The sequence below is a fragment of the Phalacrocorax aristotelis genome, unplaced genomic scaffold (assembly GCF_949628215.1).
Source record: "Phalacrocorax aristotelis unplaced genomic scaffold, bGulAri2.1 scaffold_380, whole genome shotgun sequence".
Lineage (NCBI taxonomy): Eukaryota > Metazoa > Chordata > Aves > Suliformes > Phalacrocoracidae > Phalacrocorax > Phalacrocorax aristotelis.
Genome location: NW_027441397.1, coordinates 1,355 through 16,786, shown reverse-complemented (window position 1 = coordinate 16,786; position 15,432 = coordinate 1,355). Strand labels below are relative to the sequence as shown.

Below are 15,432 nucleotides of genomic sequence, written 5' to 3'. Positions count from 1 at the left end.
AGCCCTGGGGGGGTTTGGAGGGGCCCCAGGGGGGTCCCTCACGTGACAACGGGGTCCCAGCAGGGCTGGGGGGTTTGGGGGAGCCCTGGGGGGGTTTGGGGGGGCCCCAGGGGGGTTGGGGGGTCCCTCACGTGACGACGGGGTCCCGGCAGGGCTGGGGGGTTTGGGGGGGCCCTGGGGGGATTTGGGGGGGCCCTCACGTGACGACGGGGTCCCGGCAGGGCTGCAGCGAGAGGCAGCAGCAGTCGAAGTCCTTGACGGCGTCGCGGCCCACCCGCACCCGCTGGGTGCCGTAGCCCGAGGCCGCTGGGGGGGGACACGGGGACACCGTCACCCCCCGGGTTCCCCAGACGCCCCCCCCACCCCCCGGGTCCCCCTGCCACCTCCATGTCCCCAGGTCCCTCCGCGACCCCCACGTATCCCCCGCGTCCCCCCACCACTCCCCGTGTCCCCAGTATTCCCCCGTGTCCCTCTGCGACCCTCCCCACACCGCCATGTCCCCGTTCCCCGTGTCCCGCCATGTACCCCCACATCCCCCCGTGCCCCCCACATCCCCCCACGCCCCCCCCCTCCGCCGCCCACCCGTGTCCTTTTTCTTTTCGTGGTAGGTGTACACGGCGCCCGCCGTGCAGTTCTTCCCGTGACGCGTCATGGCGGCCTCGGAGGGTCCGGGGGGGGTCGGGGGGGGGTCCTGGGGGGTCCCGGGGGGCTCTTCGGGGGTTCCCGGAGCGGGTGGGGGCGGGGTGGCCCCGGCCTTTCCTCTTGCCGGTCGCTCTTCGCTCTTCCGCCGCTACCGGAAGCCGGAAGTGCCTCGACCGGAAATGCCACGCCGGAAATGGCCCCACCCGGAGTAAGGGGACGTGCCCCCCGCCGCGCTTCCGGGTGCAGCAGCAAAGAGGGTCCGGGCGGGTCCCGGCCTCCGGTTCCCCCCCTCGGCGGAAACCCTTTGTTCCCCAGCACCTCCCAGTCGCCCCCCAGCACCTCCCAGTTCCACCTCAAGACCCCCCAGCGCCTCCCTGATGTCCCTCCCAGTCCTCCCCACTCACCTCCCAGTTGCACCCAGTTCTCTTCACCACCTCCCACTTACATCCAGCTCCCCCAGTTCCCCTCCAGTGCTCCCAGTCCCTCCCAGTAACTCCCCCAGAAGCTCCCAGCTCCCCCAACTGCCTTCCACCTCCCTCCCAGTTACTCCCAGTTCCCCCAGTAATCCAGAGCCTCCCACCTCCCCCTAGTACATCCTACTCCTTCCCAGTTACTCCCAGTCCCCCCCAGTAACACCGCCAGGGCCTCCCAGCTCCCCCCAGCACCTCCCACCTCCCACCCAGTTACTCCCAGTTCCCCCAGTAACTCCTCCAGGGCCTCCCACCTCCCCCTAGTACATCCTACTCCTTCCCAGTTACTCCCAGTCCCCCCCAGTAACATCACCAGGGCCTCCCAGCGCCTCCCACCTCCCTCCCAGTTACTCCCAGTCCCCCCCAGTAACATCGCCAGGGCCTCCCAGTGCCTCCCGCCTCCCACCTCCCTCCCAGTTACTCCCAGTCCCCCCCAGTGGAAAACCCAGTGCCTCCCACCTGCCCCCAACACCTCCCAGTAACCCCCAGTACCTCGCACCTCCCTCCCAGTACACCCCACTCCACCCAGTGACCCCAATGACTCCAGGGCCACGCCCCCTCCGTTCCATGGCCACGCCTCCTCAACGCTCCCACTGCCTCGCCCCGCCCTCCTCCCCGCCCCATAGGATGGGCCCACCCCTTCACCGCCTCGCCCCGCCCCTTCCCTGACCCTGCCAATCTCCCACTGCCACATCGCCCCGCCCCTTTCCCCGACTCCGCCAATCTCCCGCCACAGCCTCTCCCCGCCCACTACCCCGCCCCACCAATCTTCTTCTGCCGCTTCGCCCCGCCCCATTCTCTGCCCCCGCCGCATTGCCCCGCCCCTTTCCCCACCTCCGCCAATCTCCCGCCGTCGCTTCGCCTCTCCCCTTTCCCCGCCCCCCGCCGCTTCGCCCCGCCCCTTTCTCCGCCTCCGCCAATCTCCCGCCACCGCCTCGCTCCGCCTACTCCCCCGCTCCGCCAATCTCCCGCCACCGCCTCGCTCCGCCTACTCCCCCGTTCCGCCAATCCCCCTCCGCCGCCTCGCCCCGCCCCTTCCCCGCCTCCCCCGCCGTCTCGCCCCGCCCCTTCCCCTTCCCCGCCAATCCCCCTCCGCCGCCTCCCGCCGCCCCGCCCCCTCCCCCCGCCCCCGCCAATCCCCTTCCCCCGCCCCGCCCCGCCCCTCCCCGCCGCGCGGTGCATTGTGGGAGGAAGCGGCGGCGGCGCGGCCCCGCCAGCCCCAACATGGCCGCTCCGTGACCGCCCCCCCCCCGCCGCCGCCGCCGCCGCCGCCGCCACCGCCCTCCGCCGCCCCCCGCCCCCCCCCCGCCGCCCCCCCCCTCCCCGGCCCCGCCCGGCCCCGGGGGCGCCGCCGCGGCGGGGGCCGCCCCGCCCCGCCCCGCCCGTGGCCGCCCCCCCCCCCGCCCGCTCCCCGCCGCCCCCATGGACAGGAACTACCCGGCCGCCGGCTTCGGGGACCCGCTGGCCGCCGGGCCCAGCTGGACCTACGAGCGCTCCGCCAAGGCCAGGTGAGGGGCCGCACCGGGGGGGTGGGGGGGCTGCGGCCCCGGTGCTCCGGGATCTGGGGGGTTGGGGGCGCTGGGATCCCCGTGCTCCGGGATCTGGGGCGCTGTGGCCCCGGTGCACTGGGATTTGGGGGGCTGGAGACCCGGTGCTCCGGGATGTGGGGGGCTGGGGTTGCTGGGATCCCTGTGCTCTGGGATCTGGGGGGCTGGGGCCCCATTGCAGCAGGATTTGGGGGGCTGAGATCCCGGTGCACCCGGGACTTGGGGTGCTGGAGGCCCAGTGCACCAGGATTTGGGGTGCTGGGGCTGCATTGCACCCGGGACTTGGGGTGCTGGAGGCCCAGTGCACCAGGATTTGGGGTGCTGGAGGCCCATAGCACCAGGATTTGGGGTGCTGGTGCCCCAGTGCACCAGGGACTTGGGTGCTGGAGGCCCAGTGCACCAGGATTTGGGGTGCTGGGGCTCCATTGCACCTGGGACTTGGGGTGCTGGAGGCCCAGTGCACCAGGATTTGGGGTGCTGGAGGCCCAGTGCACCAGGATTTGGGGTGCTGGTGCCCCATTGCACCAGGGACTTGGGTGCTGGAGGCCCATTGCACCAGGATTTGGGGTGCTGGAGGCCCAGTGCACCAGGATTTGGGGTGCTGGTGCTCCATTGCACCAGGGACTTGGGTGCTGGAGGCCCATTGCACCAGGATTTGGGGTGCTGGAGGCCCAGTGCACCAGGATTTGGGGTGCTGGAGGCCCAGTGCACCAGGGACTTGGGGTGCAGGAGTCCCCTTACAGAAGGATTTTTGGGTGCTGGGGCCCCGGTGTACTGGGATTTGGGGTGCTGGTGCCCCAGTGCACCAGGGACTTGGGTGCTGGAGGCCCAGTGCACCAGGATTTGGGGTGCTGGAGGCTCATAGCACAGGGTTTTGGGGTGCTGGGGGTTCCAGGGGTCCTGGTGCACCAGGATTTGGGGTGCAGGGGTCCCATTGCAGCAGGATTTTTGGGTGCTGGGACCTCGGTGCAGCAGGGGCTGGGTGTGCTGGGGTCCCGGTGCACCAGGACTTGGGGTGCTGGGGTCCCATTGCAGCAGGATTTTTGGGTGCTGGAGACCTGGTGCACCAAGATTTGGGGTGCAGGGGTCTCAGTGTGGCAGGATCCGGGGGTTGGGGGTGCAGGGGTCCCGGTGCATGGGGTACGGGAGTATTGGGGTGCTGGGGTCTTGGTGCAGCAGGGACTGGGGGTGCTGGGGTCCCAGTGCAGCAGGATTTGGGGTGCTGGAGATCTGGTGCGCTGGGGTCTGCGGGTGCTGGGGCCTGGTGCGGCGGGATTTGGGGTGCTGGGGTCCCAGTGCAGCAGGATTTGGGGTGCTGGAGACCTGGTGCAGTGGGAGTTGGGGTGCCGGGATGCCAGTGCTCTGGGTGCAGGAGTATTGGGGTGCTGGGGTCCTGTTGCACCAGGGGCTGGCGGTGCTGGGGTTGCAGGGTCCCGGTGCAGCAGGACTTGGGGTGCTGGGTCCCAGTGCACTGGGTGCAGGAGTATTGGGGTGCTGGGGTCCCGGTGCATGAGGGACTGGGGGTGCTGGGTCCCAGTGCACTGGGTGCAGGAGTATTGGGGTGCTGGGGCCCTGGTGCAGTGGGATTTGGGCTGCTGGGGGCGGGCTGGGGTCTGGGTGCAGTGAGATTTGGGGTGCTGGGGCCCCTGTGCACTGGGGGCTGGGGGTGCTTGGGGTACCAGTGTACGCGGGTTTTGGGTGCTGGGCTCCCCATGCAGTGAGATTTGGGGTGCTGGGGGTGCTGGGGCGTCAGGGACTGGGGTGCTGGGTCCTGGTGCACTGGGTGCAAGAGTATCGGGGTGCTGGGGTCCCAGTGCATGAGGCACTGGGGGTGCTGGGGTATCGGGGTGCTGGGGTCCCAGTGCATGAGGGACTGGGGGTGCTGGGGTATCGGGGTGCTGGGGTCCCAGTGCACTGGGTGCAGGAGTATTGGGGTGCTGGGACCCAATTGCACTGGGACTTGGGGTTCTGGGGTGCCGGTGCACCATGATTTGGAGGTGTTGGGGTCCTTTTGCACCAGGGACTGGGGTGCACTGGGTGCTGGGGTGCAGGGGTCACTGGGTGCTGGGGTCTCCGTGCAGCAGGTGCAGCAGCTTTGGGGTGCAGGAATACTGGGGTGCAAGGTCCCTGTGCTCCGGGTGCTGGGAGCTTAGTGCACAGAGGGCCGGGGTGCTCTGGGACTTGGGGTGCTGGGGTCCTGGTGCACTGGGTGCAGGAGTGCCGGCGTCTCCCTGCACTGGGTGCACCAGGGCTTGGGGTTTTGGGGTGCTGGGGCGTCCGTGCAGCGGGTGCTGGGGTGCTGCCGTCCCCATGCACTGGGATTTGGGGTGCTGGGGCCCCATTGCACCGGGTGCTGGGGTCTCTGTGCACCCGGGCTTGGGGTTTTGGGGTGCTGGGGCCGTCCGTGCAGCGGGTGCTGGGGTGCTGCCATCCCCATGCACTGGGATTTGGGGTGCTGGGGCCCCATTGCACCGGGTGCTGGGGTCTCTGTGCACCCGGGCTTGGGGTTTTGGGGTGCTGGGGTGCACTGGCTCTTGGGGTGCTGGGGCTCTGTGTGCCAGGGACCGGGGTGCTGGGCCCCATGGCACTGGGTGCTGGGGTGCTGGTGCAGCGGGTGCAGCAGCTCCTGGGATGTCAGTGCACGGGGTGGGGGGTCCCCGGGGCGCAGGTGTGGGGTCCTCGGGGTGGGGGGTGCACAGGATGCAGGGTGCACGGGGTGCGGGGGCAGTCCCCGGGGTGCAGGGTCCCCGGCATGCGGGTTCCCCGGGGCGCAGGTTGTGGGGTGCACGGGGTGCGGGGTCCCTGGGGTGCCGGTGCACACGGTGCGAGACCCCAGCGTCTCTCGGACAACTCCAGCAGCTCACAACCGCACGTCGGGCCTGTTGCACGACTGTAGGCGGTTCCCTGCCCTGTGTCACACCGGTTGCCCGCCCGTGGGTAACTCACAACCGCGTTTCACACCTCTTGTGCGGCTGTAGGCGGTTCCCTGCCCGGCGTCACACCCGTTGCCCGCCTGTGGGCAGCTCACAACCGCGTTTCACACCTCTTGTGCGGCTGTAGGCGGTTCCCTGCCCTGCGTCACACCCGTTGCCCGCCTGTGGGCAGCTCACAACCGCGTTTCACACCTCTTGTGCGGCTGTAGGCGGTTCCCTGCCCGGCGTCACACCCGTTGCCCGCCCGTGGGTAACTCACAACCGCGTTTCACACCTCTTGTGCGGCTGTAGGCGGTTCCCTGCCCGGCGTCACACCCGTTGCCCGCCTGTGGGCAGCTCACAACCGCCCCTCACACCTCTTGTGTGGCTGTAGGCAGTTCCTTGTGCTGTGTCACACCTGTTGCCCGCCTGTGGGTAACTCACAACCGCACGTCGGGCCTGTTGCACGACTGTAGGCAGTTCTGTGCCGCGTGTCACACCCGTTGCGCGCCCGTGGGCAGCTCACAACCGCCCCTTGCGCCTGTTGCACGGCCGTAGGAGGTTTTGTGTTGTTTATTACACCCATCCCTTGCTTGTGGAGGACTCACAACCCCACGTTGGGGTTGTTGCGCGGCTGTAGGCAGTTCCCTGCTACGCATCACACCCGTTGCCTGCCTGTGGGCAGCTCACAACCACGTTTCACACCTCTTGTGCGGCTGTAGGCGGTTCCCTGCCCTGTGTCACACCCGTTGCCCGCCCGTGGGTAACTCACAACCGCCGCTCACACCTCTTGTGTGGCTGTAGGTGGTTCCCTGCCCTGTGTCACACGCGTTGCCTGCCTGTGGGCAGCTCACAACCACGTTTCACACCTCTCGTGCGGCTGTAGGCGGTTCCCTGCCCTGTGTCACACCCGTTGCCTGCCTGTGGGTAACTCACAACCGCCCCTCACACCTCTTGTGCGGCTGTAGGTGGTTCCCCGCCGCGTTTCGCGCCTGTCGCCGCTCACAGCCGGGCATCACGGGGGTGGGGTGTGGGGGGGGGTTGTGAGGGTGTGCGGGGGGGTGAGGGTGCGAGGGGGGGGTGACTGTGCGAGGCGCTGACGGCCCTGCCCCCCCCAGCCTGGTGTACGGGGGCTCGCGGGCGTCGCACCCCGACCCCGACCTGCTGCACCGCCAGCCCTACGGCGCCCCCCACCCGCTCCAGGGCTATGCCGCCAACCACCACCCCGCAGGTACAGCCGCCGCCACCGCGGCAACACCCCGGCCCCGCGACCCCGGGTCCCTTTGTCGCCGTGTCACCCCGACCCCGCGGTACCCCGGCCCCGCGACCCCGGGTCCCTTTGTCGCCGTGTCACCCCGACCCCGCGGTACCCTGACCCCACGACCCCGGGTCCCTTTGTCCCCGTGTCACCCCGACCCCGCGACCCCGGGTCCCTTTGTCACCGCAACACCCTGACCCTGTGTCACCCTGACCCTGTGGTACCCCAACACCCCAAACCTGCAACCCCGGGTCCCTTCGTCACCGCAACACCCCGACCCCGTGTCACCGTGTCACCCTGACCCCATGGTACCCCAACACCCTGACCCCGTGGCCCCAGAGCCCTTCGTCACCGCAACACCCCAACCCCATGTCACTGTGTCACCCTGACCCCGTGTCACCCCAGCCTCACAACCCCGTGCAACACCGCGTCACTGTGTCACCCCGTCACCCCCCGACCCCAGGTCCCTTTGTCACCCTGACCCCTGCGTCCCCGCGTCGCTTTGTCACCGCGAGCTCCCCTTCCCGCGACACCCCAGCCCCAGTTCCCGGTGTCACCGTGTCACCGTCACCCCCTGCTTCCCGTGTCCCCACGTCACCGCGACCCCGTGCGCACCCCGTCCCCGTGTCCCCTCACGCCTGTCCGTGTCCCCACGCGTGTCCCCACACTCCGTGTGTGTCCCCACACGTGTCCCCACGCGTGTCCCCACGCTCCCTGCGTGTCCCCACGCGCGTCCCCGCGCTCCCTGCGTGTCCCCACACGTGTCCTCGCGCTCCGTGTGTGTCCCCACACGTGTCCCCACGCGTGTCCCCACGCTCCCTGTGTGTCCCCATGCCCCGCGTGTCCCCACGTGTGTCCCCACGCGTGTCCCCACGCGTGTCCCCACGCTCCCTGTGTGTCCCCACGCGTGTCCCCACGCTCCCTGCGTGTCCCCACGCGTGTCCCTGCGCTCCCTGCGTGTCCCCACACGTGTCCCCATGCTCCGTGTGTCCCCACACGTGTCCCCACATGTGTCCCTGCGCTCCCTGCGTGTCCCCACGCGTGTCCCTACACTACGTGTGTGTCCCCACGCGTGTCCCCACGCTCTGTGTGTCCCCACACGTGTCCCCACGCGTGTCCCTGCGCTCCCTGCGTGTCCCCACGCGTGTCCCCACGCTCCCTGCGTGTCCCCACGCCCCGTGTGTGTCCCCACGCGTGTCCCCACATGTGTCCCCACGCGTGTCCCCACGCTCCCTCCGTGTCCCCACGCCCCGTGTGTGTCCCCACGCGTGTCCCCACACGTGTCCCCACGCTCCCTGCGTGTCCCCACGCCCTGTGTGTGTCCCCACGTGTGTCCCCACACGTGTCCCCACGCTCGCTGCGTGTCCCCACACTCCATGTGTATCCCCATGTGTGTCCCCACGCCCCGTGTGTGTCCCCACGCGTGTCCCCACCCCTGTCCCTGCCTGTGTCCCCGTGTCCATGGCCACGCCGGTGTCCCCCCACTCGCATCAGCGTCCCCGTCCCAGCGCTTGTGTCCCCACGCCGTCCCCGAGGAGGCACGTGGTGTCCCCGTGGTGTCACCTTGGCACGGCCACGCTGTCCCCCGGGTGCCCCGTGGTGTCCCTGAGCTGTCCCGGGGTGTCCCCAAGCTGTCCCCGGGTGTCCCCAGGTGTCCCCGAGCTGCCCCAGGGTGTCCCCAGGTGTCCCCAAGCTGTCCTGGGATGTCCCCGAGCTGTCCCCGGGTGTCCCTGGGTGTCCCAAGCTACCCCGTGGTGTCCTGCTGTGTCCCACGGGTGTCCCCGAGCTGTCCCTTGGTGTCCCCGACATACCCCCGGGTGTCCCCAAGATGCCGCACTGTGTCCCCGAGCTGCCCCTGGGGTGTCCCCGCGGTGGTTCCGAGCTCTCTTGGGGTGTCCCCGAGCTGTCCCCACAGTGTCCCCGAGTGTCCCCGTGGTGTCCCTGGGTGTCCCCGAGCTGCCCCAGGGAGTCCCCACGGTGTCCCTGGGTGTCCCCGCGGTGTCCCCAGGTGTCCCTGAGCTGTCCCTGGGTGTCCCCGAGCTGCCCCTGGGTGTCCCCGGGGTGTCCCCGAGCTGCCCCAGGGAGTCCCCACGGTGTCCCCGGGTGTCCCCGGGGTGTCCCCAGGTGTCCCCGAGCTGCCCCCGGGTGGCCCTGAGCTGCCCCTGTGTGTCCCCGGGTGTCCCCGAGCTGTCCCTGGGTGTCCCCGAGCTGCCCCGCGGTGTCCCCGGGTGTCCCCGAGCTGCCCCGGGGTGTCCCCACGGTGTCCCTGGGTGTCCCTGAGCTGCCCCACGGTGTCCCCGCGGTGTCCCTGGGTGTCCCCGGGGTGTCCCCGAGCTGCCCTGGGGTGTCCCCGAGCTGCCCCCGGGTGTCCCCGGGGTGTCCCCGAGCTGCCCCCGGGTGTCCCCACGGTGTCCCCGGGTGTCCCCGAGCTGCCCAACGGTGTCCCCGAGCTGCCCCTGGGGTGTCCCTGGGGTGTCCCCGAGCTGCCCCACTGTGTCCCTGGGTGTCCCCGAGCTGCCCCCGGGTGTCCCTGCGGTGTCCCCGGGGTGTCCCTGAGCTGCCCCGCGGTGTCCCCATGGTGTCCCCGAGCTGCCCCACGGTGTCCCCATGGTGTCCCCGCGCTGCCCCCGGGTGTCCCTGCGGTGTCTCCGAGCTGCCCAGGGTGTCCCCCGGGTGTCCCTGAGCTGCCCTTGGGGTGTCCCTGGGTGTCCCCGGGGTGTCCCTGAGCTGTCCCGCGGTGTCCCTGGGTGTCCCCGCGGTGTCCCCGAGCTGCCCTTGGGGTGTCCCTGGGCTGCCCCCGGGTGTCCCCGCGGTGTCCCCGAGCTGTCCAGGGTGTCCCCGGGTGTACCTGGGCTGCCCCCGGGTGTCCCCGCGGTGTCCCCGAGCTGCCCAGGTTGTCCCCGGGTGTCCCTGGGCTGCCCCCGGGTGTCCCCGCGGTGTCCCCGAGCTGCCAAGGGTGTCCCCGTGCTGCCCCTGGGCTGCCCCCGGGCGTCCGTGCGGTGTCCCCGAGCTGCCCAGAGTGTCCCCGGGTGCCCCTGGGCTGCCCCCGGGCGTCCCCGCGGTGTCCCTGAGCTGCCAAGGGTGTCCCCGTGCTGCCCCTGGGCTGCCCCCGGGCGTCCGTGCGGTGTCCCCGAGCTGCCCAGGGTGTCCCCCGGGTGCCCCTGGGCTGCCCCCGGGCGTCCCCGCGGTGTCCCTGAGCTGCCCAGGGTGTCCCCGCGCTGCCCCTGGGCTGCCCCCGGGCGTCCGTGCGGTGTCCCCGAGCTGCCCAGGGTGTCCCCCGGGTGCCCCTGGGCTGCCCCCGGGCGTCCCCGCGGTGTCCCTGAGCTGCCAAGGGTGTCCCCGTGCTGCCCCTGGGCTGCCCCCGGGCGTCCGTGCGGTGTCCCCGAGCTGCCCAGGGTGTCCCCGGGTGCCCCTGGGCTGCCCCCGGGTGTCCCTGCGGTGTCCCCGAGCTGCCCAGGGTGTCCCCCGGGTGTCCCTGAGCTGCCCTTGGGGTGTCCCTGGGTGTCCCCGGGGTGTCCCTGAGCTGTCCCACGGTGTCCCTGGGTGTCCCCGGGGTGTCCCCGCGGTGTCCCCGAGCTGCCCCGCGCTGTCCCAGGGCTCTCGGGGCTCTTCGAGACGGGGCTGCACCACGCTGGCGGCGCCGCGCCCGACGCCTCCGTCATGAACCTCATCTCGGCGCTGGAGTCGCGGGCGCCGCAGCCCGGCCCCTCCGCCTCCTCCCTGCTCTCCCAGTTCCGCACCCCCTCCTGGCAGACCGGTGAGTCCGGGGGGCCCTGTGCTCACCCGGGGGGGGGGGGCCACCTGCCCCGGGGGGGCCCTAACCTGCCCCAGAGCCTCCCCGCTTGCCCCAGGGGGCTTCTGTTTGCCCCAGGGGGGTTCCCCATTCCCCACTTGCCCCAGGGAGCTCCTCCTTGCCCCAGGCGGGTCCCCACTTGCCCCGGGGGGTCCCCACTTGCCCCAGGGGACTCTCCACGTACCCCAGGGTTCCCCACTTGCCCCAGGGGGTTCCCCACATACCCCAGGGGTATCCCCACGTACCCCAGGGTTCCCCACATACCCTAGGGCTATCCCCACTTGCCCCAGGGAGCTCCTCCTTGCCCCAGGGGGTTCCCCACATACCCCAGGGGTATCCCCACGTGCCCCAGGGGTATCCCCACGTGCCCCAGGGGGTTCCCCACGTGCCCCAGGGGTATCCCCATGTACCCCAGGGGTGTCCCCACGTACCCCGGGGCTCCCCACTTGCCCCAGGGAGCTCCTCCTTGCCCCAGGGGTATCCCCATGTACCCCAGGGGTATCCCCACATACCCCAGGGGTATCCCCACGTACCCCAGGGGTATCCCCACTTGCCCCAGGGAGCTCCTCCTTGCCCCAGGGGGTTCCCCACATACCCCAGGGGTATCCCCACGTACCCCAGGGGTGTCCCCACATGCCCCGGGGCTCCCCACTTGCCCCAGGGAGCTCCTCCTTGCCCCAGGGGTATCCCCATGTACCCCAGGGGGTTCCCCACATACCCCAGGGTTCCTCACGTACCCCAGGGTTTCCCACATTCCCCAGGGGGTATCCCTACATACCCCAGGGGTATCCCCACGTACCCCAGGGGGTTCCCCACGTACCCCGGGGCTCCCCACTTGCCCCAGGGAGCTCCTCCTTGCCCCAGGGGTATCCCCATGTACCCCAGGGGGTTCCCCACATACCCCAGGGGTATCCCCACGTACCCCAGGGGGTATCCCCACGTACCCCAGGGGTGTCCCCACATGCCCCGGGGCTCCCCACTTGCCCCAGAGAGCTCCTCCTTGCCCCAGGGGCATCCCCCCCACCCCACCCCAGGCTCTCCCCGCCGTTTCCACCCCCCCACCACCCCCCGCTTTCTCTCCCCGTCCGCAGCCATGCACACGCCGGCGCCGGCCGAGCTGTTCATCTCGGGGGCTCTGCCGGGTTCGGGCACGTTCCCCTCGTCGTCGGCGCTCAGCGCCTACCAGCACCCGGCGTCGTTCAGCGGGCGCAGCTTCCCGGTCAGCTCCCCGCTCAGCCTGCCCGAGGCCGCCTTCAGCCCCGGCTCCAATGGGCTCCTCTCCCCCCACGACCCCCTGCTGCACATCAAACCCACCCAGCCCAGCGTCCCCTCCTCCCTGGGCTTCGAGCGGCTCGGCAGCGCCGTCCTGGGCTCCGGTTTGCCGGCGCAAGGTTCGGCCTATCGAGGACCGCCCAGTTCGTCCCAGTTTAACCTCCTTTCGGCTCCTTTGGCCGCTCCGGCGGAACAACCGGCTCAACTCTACAACGCTTCGGTTTTCGGCGGCGGCGGAGGCGACCGGGCCGTGCCGCGGCAAGACAGCGTCATCAAGCACTACCAGCGGCCGGCGGGCGCACAGCCGCAGCTACCGCCGGCGGCGCACAGCCTCCAGCACTACCTGAGCTGCGGCGGCACCTACCAGCAAATGCCGCACCGCGCCGCCCTCTCCTGCAGCCCTTTGGGCGAACAATCCCCCGCCAGCTCCGAGGGATCTCAACAACCCCCTAAAAACGCCCCGGCTCCTCGTCCGGAACCGACGCAAAGTTACCGACCCATCATTCAATCGCCGGCGTACTCCGGCGGTAGCGGCGGCGCCGGAGCGACAGGCGGCGGCGGCGGCGGCGGCGGCGGCGGCAACGGCGGCACCAAATCCAAGAGTTACTCGGCGTCGCGACAGACCCCTCGCTCCACCGCCACCCCCAAGTGCCAAAGCAGCTACACCCCCAGCACCCCCAAACCCAGCTCCGTCATCGCCAGCCAGTCGCCCGCCTATTCCCCGGGGCAACCCCAAAATCTGCTGGCCATGGGGCCGGCCCCCGGTTACGGCACCAACCCCCCGGCCCCCCAAAACCTAGGGGCCGGCGGGCAGCCCGCCGGGGGCTTCAGCGGCGGGCAGGGCGGGGAGCTGGGGGGCAAAGCCCCCAGTTACCCGGCCGGGGGGCAAGGCGGGGGGCCGGGGGGCCAGGGCGGGCAGGGGCTGCAGCCCTGCGTCAGCCAAGGGCAGACCTACTCCCCCGAGCAGCTGCAGGCGCTGCCTTACGGGGTGCAGCCCGAGGGGGGGCAGGCGGCGGCGTACGGCCCCCCGGCCCCCTCCCAGGGTTTACCCACCGCCAGCCCCTCGCTCAGCTACAGCACCGGCCACTCGCCCGCCATGCCGGCCCCCCTCCCCTACGCCGGTCTGGGGGGCTCCAGCCCCTCGCCCATCATCCGGCCCCTGCAGTCCCCCCCGGCCGCCCGGCCCCAGAGCGGGGCGTCGCCGGGCCAGTCCCAAAAATACCTGGGTTCGGTGTTATCGCCCTCCTTCATGGCACCGGGTTACGGCGGGGGGCCGGGGGGGCTGGAGCGACCCCCCGCTTTCGGCAAAGGCGGGAAGGGCGACGCGGAGCTGCTGGCGGCCGAACGGAGCGAGGACGAGGATTTCCTCATCCAGCACCTCCTGCAAGCCCCCAGCCCCCCCCGCGGGCCGGCCGAGGGGCTGGGGGCCTGCGAGGAGCGGGGCGGGGCGGGCAAAGGTTTGGGGGGTTACGGGGGGCTGGGGAAGGCGGAGGAGAGGTACCAGCTGCAGAGCGTCATCCGGCCCAATTCCAACCTGGAAGGGCCGGCGGCGCTGGAGCTGGCCCTGCTCAAGGAGAAGAAAAAACCCGAGCGAGGCAAAGAGTATCGGGGGGCCGGCGGGGGGGCCGGCGGCGGGGGCGAGGGGCTGGCGGCCACCTCGGTGGTCCACTACGGCCACCAGCCCCCCCCCCTCGATTCCTACGGGCAGGAGCTGAAGAAGCCGGCCGAGCACTTGGCCGCCGGCAAGGAGCTGGGGCAGCCCCACGCTTACCTGCCCAAGACCCCCGAGCACGGGCGGCTGGTGGCCGAGGGACCCCCCCTGGAGCCCCACGGGCTCCTCTTGGACCCCCCGCCCGAGCTGGGGCCGGTACCGGTGGTACCGGTGGCCGTACCGGTGCCGGGGGGGTCCCTCCTCCCCTCCGTCCTGACCCACACCCAGAGCCAGCTGCACCCCCGCGCCAAGGGGAGACCCCCCCTGGACGTCCACCTCCTGGAGCAGCAGCGGATGCCGCCCCCCCCGCCGCCCCCTCCGCCGCCCCCCCCGGCTCCCCCGGCCCCGCCGGCCCCCCCGGCCGCCCCCTCGCCCCAGCTGCTGCTGGAAGCCCACCTGCACCAAGCCCACGTCCGCTCGCAGGGGCTGGACCCCCAGGCCCCCCCGCCGCTGCCCCCCGAACCCATGGAGGTGCTGCCGGCCCCCCAGGAGATCCAAGACTTTCTGGAGCCCCCCTTGGGGTTGGAGCCTCACCTGGGACAAGCCGGGGGGGTGCAGGGACCCCCCGGTCACCTCCTGGACCCCGAGGGGGGTCCGTCGGTGGCCCCCGCCCCGCTGGAAGCCAAGGACCAGTTTGCCGAGGGGGGGAGCCCGGCGGGGGGCAAGGGCCGCTTCGTCCCGCTGACGTCCATCTGCTTCCCCGACGCCCTGCTGCAGGACGAGGACCGCGGCTTCTTCCCCGGCATGGAGGACATGTTCGGGCCCCCCCCCGAAGACTTCCCCAAGACCACCGAGGAAGAGGAGGAGGAAGGGACGGCGGGGTTGGAAGCCCGTCCCGAGGGGCTGAAGGCTCCCCCTTACGACATGGGGCAGAGCTACCCCGCCTTCTGCCCCACCGAGGGGGCGGCCGGCGAAGCCCCGCCGCTGGGCTTGGAGCCCCCCAAACACGAGCTGCCCTCCACCGTCAACGCCGAGCCCTTGGGCTTGATCCAGAGCACGGGCGAGGGGACCAAACCCCCGCTGGCCGCCCCCCTTTTCTGCTCCTCCAAACCCAAGAAGCTGCTCAAAACCTCTTCCTTCCACCTCCTCCGCAAGCGGGACCCCTTCCCGCCCCCCAAAAAGACCTACGCCCAGGAGTACGAGTTCGAGGACGACGAGGACAAGGCCGACGTCCCCGCCGACATCCGCCTCAACAGCCGCCGCCTGCCCGACCTCCTGCCCGACCTCATCTCCAGCTGCCGAGCCCGCCCCAGCCTCAGCCCCATGGGCGACATCGACTTCTGCCCCCACCCGGGACCCCACCCCGGACCCAAGAAACGCGGCCGCAAACCCACCAAGCCCAAACGCGAGGGACCCCCGCGCCCCCGCGGGCGACCCCGCATCCGACCCTTGGCCGAGCCGCCCGGTCTCTTGGCCCCCGACGGTCCCAAAAAGCCCCGGGGACGAGGACGGGGACGGGGCAAGAAGGGCGGCGAGGAGGGGGCCGACGGCAACGGCCTCGAGCCCCTCAAGCCCCTCAAGGTGAGGACTTGGGGCGGAGCGGGGTTGGCGGCGGGTTTCGGGGTGCTGTGGGGTCTTGGGGCACAGAAGTTGGGGGGAAAAGGGGGTCCTTGGGCTTTTTGGGGGCTTCCCCATGTCTTTTTCCCCTCTGGTGACCCCAAAACCCTCAAGGCAGGAGGTAGCAAAGGCTTGGAGCCCCTCAGGGTGAAGATTGAGGGTGTTTGGGGTGCTGTGGGGTCTTGGGGTGCAGAAATTGGGGGGGAAAAGGGGGTCCTTGGGCTTTTTGGGGGGTTCCCCATGTCTTTTTCCCCTCTGGTGACCCCAAAA

At 71.1% G+C, this 15,432-nt stretch overlaps 2 protein-coding genes across 2 annotated transcripts; one reads left to right on the top strand and one right to left on the bottom strand.

Annotated features, from left to right (window-relative positions):
- Positions 1–2,463: 2,463 nt before the first annotated feature.
- Positions 2,464–15,173, top strand: PRR12 (proline rich 12; the record flags this gene model as incomplete). Its single annotated transcript, XM_075080613.1, has 4 exons — positions 2,464–2,620; positions 6,690–6,802; positions 10,425–10,586; positions 11,714–15,173. Coding segments are annotated over exons 1-4 (3,821 nt in total), but the record flags the coding sequence as incomplete, so codon positions are not given.
- Positions 8,462–10,419, bottom strand: LOC142051497 (uncharacterized; the record flags this gene model as incomplete). Its single annotated transcript, XM_075080612.1, has 2 exons — positions 8,462–9,068; positions 10,063–10,419. Coding segments are annotated over 2 exons (852 nt in total), but the record flags the coding sequence as incomplete, so codon positions are not given.
- Positions 15,174–15,432: the final 259 nt, after the last annotated feature.